This window comes from Mytilus galloprovincialis, chromosome 4 (assembly GCF_965363235.1).
Source record: "Mytilus galloprovincialis chromosome 4, xbMytGall1.hap1.1, whole genome shotgun sequence".
Classification (NCBI taxonomy): domain Eukaryota; kingdom Metazoa; phylum Mollusca; class Bivalvia; order Mytilida; family Mytilidae; genus Mytilus; species Mytilus galloprovincialis.
The window spans coordinates 7,128,744-7,138,302 of record NC_134841.1 but is presented as its reverse complement, the minus strand read 5'-3'; the positions used below and the strand labels follow the sequence as shown (position 1 = coordinate 7,138,302).

Genomic DNA, 9,559 nt, shown 5'->3' with positions numbered 1-9,559 from the left:
CAACTTTCAGTAGTTTTCTTTTGTCCCGGCTTAGTTCCAGGCAACCAACCAACATAACCGACTTGGCCAAAAAAGAACAAAAGGTTTTAATGTTAGGTACCTTGTCGTCGATAAATCGAGATGGAATGATTTTGTTGGGACAAAAATGGTCAGAATATCAAATCCATATTTCATCTCAAAATTATCATGACATCGACCAGGAGTTATTTCCACAAAGATATAAATGTTTTACAATATGTTAATATTTTCGTTCATTAATCCTAAAATCATAGTAAATAGACAGAAAACACGAGTAACAATATTTATAAAAAAAGTTTATTATTGAAACTGTCAACAGACTACACATGACATTTCATTAGCAATGTTTGTCAATTTTCACGAAAACTATAATAGTTAGACATTGACAGGAACAGGAATACACACAATAGTAAATTTCTGCTAAGATGGTAGACCGGATGGATGAAGTTCTTGAAATTTCAACGTTTACTGGAAAATGAAGAAATAAACTCACCATAGATTTCAGGATTAACATTTTGTACGCTAAACCCTCGTTTCGTCTACAAAAGACTCACCAATGACGTTCGAAAAAAAATCAAAATGTAGGCCAAAATGAATTTCAAAGTTGAAGAGCAATGCGAATCCCAAAAGTCCAAAATGTTTTGCCAAATACAGCTAAGATAATTTATTCCTTATGTTGGAAAATAGACAGCAATTGTATCGTCTACATGGCTGCCTTTTATACATCTCAATAGCCGAAAGGACAGTTCTTTTAAGCTTGAGGTTTTACTGCTAGTTTTTAAAATCCCATTTTACCCTATCTATATATCACAGGTAACCCTATGAAAAAGGTACTAAGACATGCAAATAGTTAAACCAGACTGGAATTTTTGTTTCTGAGAAAATCACCAAAATATAAACAGTCCTTTTCACCTTTGTTATTATCATAAAAGAGGACGATGACAATATATGAATAATAGCCTTGATAAACGGAAGCAAGGTTTAATTGAAGGTCACACGAATAAGTAAAGAAGATTATACAATGAAGTCGAATTATTCACTTGAAAATAACCAATTCAACATCAATGTTTCTTAGTTTATTTTGACAAAATTAAGCCAAACTGAATGCTCAAAGCGAATTATCATTTCACTTTTTCACCTTCACCAATTTAAAAGTTTGAACAAAACAATCACACACACATATTACATTATTTTCTTTTTTACATCTTAGCTAATGCCCCTTTAACAATATTCAGCATATATGATCATTTGTGAATTATGATTTTGTGTTGTGTCCAAACGCTGTAATAAAAACATTGAGAACTGTTACTGCAATGACACACAATGTTGCTATAATGTCAGTTATGTATACTCTCCAACAGTGACAGCATGTGATTTCTACAAAACATTTTGGACATACTGCAGATTGTTTTCTGCCTTTAGATGATTTTCGATTCACGGTTGGCTGTAACATGTTAATGGACTCATTTGCTTGCTGTTTATTCTTAGCTTGTTTTTCTTTAATGAATAGAACATATAAAAAAACAGCACTTATTAGGTGTAACGATATAGATGCAATAAGGAGCACAATAAGGACCGTTTTGTATTTATTATCTGTAGAATCTATGGCTGATCTCAATTGAGATGCATTTGCCATCAGTAAGGCAACGTCGTATAATCCTTTTGTAATCTCACATCGAGATTGGAACATGTTTACAGCACCAGACTTAGAACTACTGTCAGTTTCATCTTCCTAAATAAAAAGAATATACTATTACTGTTACGGAAAAGTATTACAGCGGTATACTACTGTTGCCTCTCTTCAAACGTATGTTAAGATGAATCTTCGTCATTTCGTACCATAACCATTTTGTTACACCTATGTGGTACCATAATAAAAATCATTTCGGACCGTGACTATTTCGTACTATATAGAAGATTGTAATGTATACCATTTCGAACCATGTGGAATATTATAATGTTAACAATTTGTATCATATGGGAGATTATAATCTACATCATTTCGTACCATATATAAGATTAAAATGTTACTCATTTCGTACCATGGTATGCCATTTTTTTTATTTGAAAATAAAACATCTTGTATTGTGATTAAAAAACAAGGCACTACTGCAAGCTCCAGACCTTTATTAAACTGATTGAAATATAATGTTCTCATCGTAAATGCATGGTACGAAATGGCTAGATACCGTTAAGATATGTAGCTATTCATTTCATACCATAACCATTTCGTACCACTGCCATTTCGTACCAAACATGACAATTTCGTATCATGATTTTGCCATTTCGTACCATGAGCATTAACATTTTCATTCAATTTCTTATTTTAAAATCGTACCATATGGAATACAAGATCTAACATTTATGATTGCATAATGGACAATTGAATGGCGTCTACTCTGAAATACGCACGAAATGTTTATACATTATAACTACTAGTCCATGCACTGTTCATTGTTGTTTTTTTTACTTATGCAATTTAAATATACGCTTTAGTACACATGTAGGTTATTTAACAGCTTATGCCACTTTACAAATATTCAGGTATAACCGTACTGTAGAGCGTAACAAGGAATACATGTCCTCTGGGATATGTAAAATATATTCCAAAGCATGTATGATATATTATACATATCAATTAATGGAAATTTTAATACAGGCCCAGGTATCACATCGAGGCTCTTTATATCAACAAGAGGCGTTAGCCTCATACGTCGTCCCACTGTCTATAACACTCTGCTCAGCTTATAATACAATTGCCTATCCTAGGTTTTGGACCTCAAAAACGTTGATCCGGCCTTAATTACTTTGACTCAGACACATATATAAGCGACTTCATAATGTATGAACCGACGTAGATAAGTTTAACCCGAACTTACCAAGTCATCTTCCAGTTTGATGGTGAAACAAAGAAAAAATTTGTTTCTATCATGTAAAATATACGAATTCAACCCGACAAGTCGATTATCTGGTTCTTTGGTGAATGATACCAATATGAATACATGGCTATTTTAATATCGTATGTTACATTTCAGAACAAAAAGCAAAAAAAAAAACAAATCAGAATCTTCCATTTTGGACTGACATGTTGCATAGGTAAACGATATAGCATACATCATAATAGCATATATCATTTAATCAATTATACGATTTAAGGACTGAAACTTACATTGAGAGTTCTTCCCTCTACTTCATCATTGCCTTCAGGAGGTGGCTCCTAAAATTATATAAAGTATATAAAAACATAGCACTTTGGTGCAGCAGAGTTTCAAAATATCATCCTTACAAACTAAGAGACCTTATGCCACTGTACTTCACGATACATTTATAATTCAATAGAGATAAATGATTCTTAAGTTTCATTTTTGAACGATAGTTTTAACATATTGCAATGAAAGAGTTATATGCATAAAAAACGATTTGTTTTTAGTGTCACCATCTGTAATATGTTGGATACATATTCTAATAAATAAATTTGGTGTATTTATTGTCTTCTGATTGGTTAAAATTATTAGTTTTATTTTCAATGTTGTCAATTTTGATGGCGACACGCCCACTCTAACGTTGTGTATTCATAAGCCAACATGTGTGTACGTTGTTATTGTTAATATATATAATATAAAAAGTTCTTTGAGCCTTATTTTTGATAGAAATTTATTTATAATGAATGGCAATAATTTATTTTGATTTTATTGAACCATAAAACTAATTTTTGACTCTTCACATTTTACATAATCCGCTTCGCGGATTATTCAATGTGAAGAGTCAAACATTAGTTTTATGGTTCAATAAATTCAAAATAAATAATAGCCATTCATTAAATAAACAGCTGCGCCATGACCGCATGACCGCATGATACGCCCGACGTCTTGAGTGGAAGTTTTATGCAATAATCATAAACAGTATCTGAGAAAGTTTTAAGCAATAACCATTTATTGTTTTTGAGACACGGTGGGACATGTGAACCCCCCCCCCCCCCCAACCCTGTTTTTTTTTACAAATATCACTAAAATAAAATTTTGAATCAAACCAAAAAGTATACAGATCTTTAGATTAATAGAACAAAGAAGTGTGAACAGTTTCAAGCAATAATCATAAATTGTTTTTGAGATACGGCGCGACATGTAAAAATAACTCTCCCCTTTTTTTACAAAATACTCAATAACTCAAAAATAAAATTTGAGTCATCACCAAAAAGTATACAGATCTTTAGATTAATATAACAAAGAAGTGTGTAAAGTTTTAAGCAATAATCATAAATCGTTTTTGAGATACAGCACGACATGTAAAAACTCTCTCCCCCTTTTTTACAAACTACTCAATAACTCAAAAATGAAATTTCGAATCATCACCAAAAAGTATACAGATCTTAAGATTAATATAACAAAGAAGTGTGTAAAGTTTTAAGCAATAATCATAAATCCTTTTTGAGATACGGCGCGACATGTAAAAAAACCCTCCCCTTTTTTACAAAATACTCAATAACTCAAAAATGAAATTTTGAATCATCACCAAAAAGTATACAGATATTAATATTAATATAACTAAGAAGTGTGTAAAGTTTTAAGCAATAATCAAGAATCGTTTTAGAGATACGATGCAACATGTGAAAAAAACCACACCCCTGTTTTAGTTACAAAGTGCCGTAACTCAAAAAGTTTAAATCTTATTTTCACCAAAAAGTATACAGATCATATGACCATCATAAAAACAACTAAGTTTCATGAAATTTAGATAAGTCGTTCTCAAGTAACGGTGCGACATGTTTACGCAGGACAAACAGACGGACAGACAGACGGACAGACGGACACCGGACATTTGTATACCATAATACGTCTCGTCAAAATTTTGACGGGCGTATAAAAACTCTCGATACCAAATGATTTGGAAGACACATATATCATGTATTTAGGACCATCAAAGTCAATCATCCATATAACAACTTTATCTTGTAGTTAACTTCATCACGGCTGGTAATCTACACCCGCAGAACATTTGGTTCTGCAATGAAAACCGTGAGAAGATTTTCCGGTTGTGCTTGAGTGGAGTAATTGTCACCGCTTCAAAAGGTATGTACATTTCTAAATCTCAATTTTCTTATTCAACTGATCAAAATATTAATAATCGGAGAATGCTATGCTGTGGTGAATACTTTAACGAAGAGATACATGTATCATTTACTGTTGTACGTAGAGTTGAACTATTACAAAATCAGTTGTCCCACAAGAAATTGCCTAAAAAGATGACATTTGAATTTTGAAATGGTTCTATTTACAGACCTACAAGTTCAAATTTAGTTTTTTTTTCGGGCAATGGGTATGAATGTTGTTTTTGGCAGCGTGTGCGCTGTCCTGTGTTGATAGACGTCTTAATAATTCCAAAAACAACATTTTTCCATGAAGTCATGCGTGAGGGGATCGGTTCTGATTGAGGACATCGTGAATGCGTGAGGGGAAGTACAAACATTTTTTTTTAATCTTTGGCTTTGTGACTTTTGTTGACTCAATAAATGTGATGAAATCAATGCTGATTAAAAATCACAGATTTATCCTTATACTTTAATAGATGTAAACTGATCACCGATTCAATGAAATAAACCTATTAATTATTTGTTCAATTTCAGAAAATGCCATTCTTCAAAGGAAAATGAAAAACAGGACTGAAATTGACTCTCTACAAAAAGCCATGGAGATACAAGTTATCCCCGCCCTAGAAGCGAACTAAACCCTCTGGGAGTAGTCCTGTCGTCAAATATACGTCACAGAGATCACCACATATATCTAAGAAAATTATATCGCCGATGAAAACTTCGACACCTATTAGACGAAATCTGTTCGCCCAAAATCACGAAATATTCGAAACAACTCAGGCAGATATACATAATTTATTATTCACCAACATCGATGTGGGCAAATAATTGGTCTAGTTTTTACTTGTACCAAGAAAACAAAATCGTTGACAACATTTTTTGTCTTTATATTCTTCGTGAAACATATTATTAAACCTAGGTTCCTTCAATTATTTCAAAATCAAATCTCATAAACTTTTTTAAGCACACTCACATATGTGTTTTTTCATGACCAATGTAACCAAATTTAAGTAAGTTTCAACGACTCATAGCTTGATTATAAAGAAATGATTTGTACCTCCCCTCACGCATTCACGATGTCCTCAATCAGAACCGATCCCCTCACGCATGACTTAATGAAAAAATATCGTTTTTGAAATTAATAAGACGTCTATCAACACAGGACAGCGCACAAGCCGCCAAAATCAACATTCATACCCATTGCCCGAAAAAAAAACTAAATTTGAACTTGTAGGTCTGTAAATAGAACCATTTCAAAATTGAAATGTCAGTTTTTTAGGCAATTTATCGTGGGACAACTGATTTTGTAGGAGTTCAACTCTACGTACAACAGTAAATGATACATGTATCTCTTCGTTAAAGTATTCACCACAGCATAGCATTCTCCGATTTTTAATATTTTGATCAGTTGAATAAGAAAATTGAGATTTAGAAATGTACATACCTTTTGAAGCGGTGACAATTACTCCACTCAAGCACAACCGGAAAATCCTCTCACGGTTTTCATTGCAGAACCAAATGTTCTGCGTGTGTAGATTACCAGCCGTGTCATATCTATCTTATTGATTTTTGCTAAAGTTCTATCATTAAAATGTAGGAATTTTTTTTTTAATTCACAATTTTTAATTCAATGATTTTTGTTCATATTTTAAGCTATTGAGTTATTGGAAGTAGGCTAATAAAGATCTTTACACTTTCAACAATATTTCGTTTTAATACTTATTCTCCTTCATTTTCCAAATACGAGTAAAATATTCCAAGTACGAAGCTATCAATATTCAATAGTATAACATAATGTAAGCATGCGTGAACTAAAAGAGAGTTAATAACGTATCTGTCACGCATTAAAAACTATTATAACACTATATAATCAGCCATGTACTGATATTGAATTTGAACCGAAAATAAAACAAAATGCCTCACTTCTCAAGTTTGATTTTATGGGTATTCATGTAAATTTTTTTCTATTTTGCACAATCAATCAAATGCGTTATTTGTCTATTTCTTCTGCCTCTGATTCTAGTTTAGCTCTACTTCGAAGACCCATTGGTGGCCTTAGGTTGCTTTCTGATTTTTGTATTCGTCACATTTCCCGATGAATCGGGAAGACGACGGTAAAGTGTATCGATATTGATCATACTCCAACTAATAGAATGCTTCAGGTCTGTAGTATGCATTTTTTTGAATGGATAAAAGAATGTTTAATTTCACTAAACATCGATAGGATTGAATGATTTTAGACAATAAAAATAAAAACTCACCATTTCAACTTTTGTAGAACTGTTATCAATTGACGACTGAAAAACAAAACAGATCTTCTATTGTTGATTTATTAAAAGGATAAAAGTGAACAAACAACTAATTGTAAAAAATAAATTACATACTTTTGATACTCACGCTTTGTTTCCCTACTAAAAATTCTAATAGAGATATAAACAAGATGCGGACATTTTCAGAATTTTGATTGTACTTTATCAAGTTCTATAACTAACAAGAGATAACATACCGCTTTACATACACCTTACGCAAGGAGTACAATAAAACATGGTTGCTACTCCATGGTTCACATCGTCCTTCAAGGTTTACATGTAATCTCTCTTTATCCAAAGCTAGCAACCATATATTATATAGCATGTAATTGTTTTCATATCATATAAACAAGTATTTATTGCGATTTCACTTGTCATTTTAGTGTTATGTTTAACATTGTCATAAAAGCGCGAGGTTTGGTTTGCCACAAAATCAAAGGGTTCAACTTACCTTTTTTTCTTAAAATGGCCTGTACCAAGTCAGGTATATGGCAGTTATTATCTAATAGTTCGTATCTATTTATGTTGCTTTATCTTTTGTTTTGTGTTACACTTCAGTGTTCCTGTTGTTTCGTTGTTTTCCTTTTGTTACTGATGTGTCTTCCTCGGTTTGTAACCGGGATTTGTTTTCTGTCAAACAATTTATGATTTCCAACCGCGGTATACTACAGTTACCTTTATTTATACCCCTTGCATAGTTGACACTAATCTTCAAGGAACCACATTTTATGCATTTCAAAATTGTTATCGTCCTATAAAACTGTGGGAAACTTGCGATTAAACAAATATATCAATCAAATATAAATTCTTTCCCTGTCTCCATAAGTATGTAAAAAATTGTTGTTTTAGATTTTCTTAAGATTTCAACTTTGCAGACTTCATTGCTAATAACTAGCCGACATTAAATCAAGTATGAAACTTACATTTCGGGAGCGTAAAGTATTTTGATCGCTGTCATAACCGCCATCATGTGCATGTTTCTGTAACAAAGAATTACATCAACTGATAAAAAATATTCAAATAAAGATTTGGTGTGATTAAATTAATGAATGCATGATTTATATTTTAACAAAATGCTTACAATGATAAAAATTGATGAATGTTATGTTTTCTTCAATATGATTATAATTTGTCTTCTTTAAACAACCATTGTTTTACGTAAAATTATTGCTTCTACCTAACGTATGATGAAGCCCATATTAACTATTGATTAAAACATACAGATAATCAACATATCATGTCTTACCAAAGGAACACTTTCAGTTTTAGAAGAAGCCATTCCTTGCAACTAAATGTATAAACTAAAGAATATGTGAGAGCTCATTCGCTTAAATACATTCTAATAATTTCCCTTTGTACTATATTTTCCAATTTTCCATTCATAAAAATAAAAATTCTACTTGACCCAACTATATTCACTAATTTCCTTAGTACTTGGAAATTTTAATATTTTTAGAGTGCGTGGGTTAATAATTCGTTTTTTCGAAACTCAAATGATTCTGACTTCTTTATACAAATTTCAGTTGCATTTATTTCAGTTTCATAGAACAGACTTAATAGCGAATTATTTCTTACCTTTAAACGTATCTTTACTGCTTTGACTTACAAACACCAACTGTCTATAGTTTTCTTCAAAGCTTATAATTGTCAGTCCAATAGATGCATCCCCAATATTTTTTACTTCTCCCGATTTTGTATTTTCCTTCAATGTTTGTAAATAGTACCAAAGTATCTGAATCATGTACCTTTCATAAATGTGGATTCACAAATTTGTGATGTTACGATTCACTGATATTTTCTTCCTCTAAAACATTTTGTTTGATATAGGTCTTGATACTAGTTTATAGTTGATGTGTCCCCTCGGTTTAAGTTTGTAACCCAGATTTGTTTTCTTTCAATCGATTTATGACTTTTGAACAGCTGTATACAAACGTTGCCTTAATTTGTGAATTATCAAATTTACCTCGGAATGAATGCTTTCAAAATTTGAAATATTTTTCACAGGATTACCGACATAACATAATGAAACGGAATTCTGTCTAAAGTATTCATAAAATGTAGTCTGTTTAACTTCTTTTTCGTGTACTATAGCTGTACTAAAATTACATAAAAACTTCATTGTTCATGTACATGAAGATTATAT

At 31.8% G+C, this 9,559-nt stretch overlaps 1 protein-coding gene across 1 annotated transcript; it reads right to left on the bottom strand.

The window, feature by feature from the left end:
- Positions 1-1,079: 1,079 nt before the first annotated feature.
- On the bottom strand, positions 1,080-8,779 carry LOC143071246 (uncharacterized). The gene is made up of 5 exons (XM_076245440.1): positions 8,663-8,779; positions 8,340-8,396; positions 7,369-7,404; positions 3,188-3,235; positions 1,080-1,750 (listed from the first exon to the last, which is right to left on the bottom strand). The coding sequence occupies exons 1-5, from the start codon at positions 8,693-8,695 to the stop codon at positions 1,274-1,276; spliced, it is 651 nt and encodes a 216-aa protein (XP_076101555.1). The 5' UTR covers positions 8,696-8,779; the 3' UTR covers positions 1,080-1,273.
- Positions 8,780-9,559: the final 780 nt, after the last annotated feature.

Coding starts and splice junctions, on each gene's coding strand:
- LOC143071246 (XM_076245440.1), bottom strand. CDS start 8,695: ATGGCTTCTTCTAAAACTGAAAGTGTTCCTTTG. Junction 8,397..8,662: donor AAACTGAAAGTGTTCCTTTG/GTAAGACATGAT, acceptor TCTTTGTTACAG/AAACATGCACATGATGGCGG. Junction 3,236..7,368: donor GTTCTACAAAAGTTGAAATG/GTGAGTTTTTAT, acceptor ATATAATTTTAG/GAGCCACCTCCTGAAGGCAA.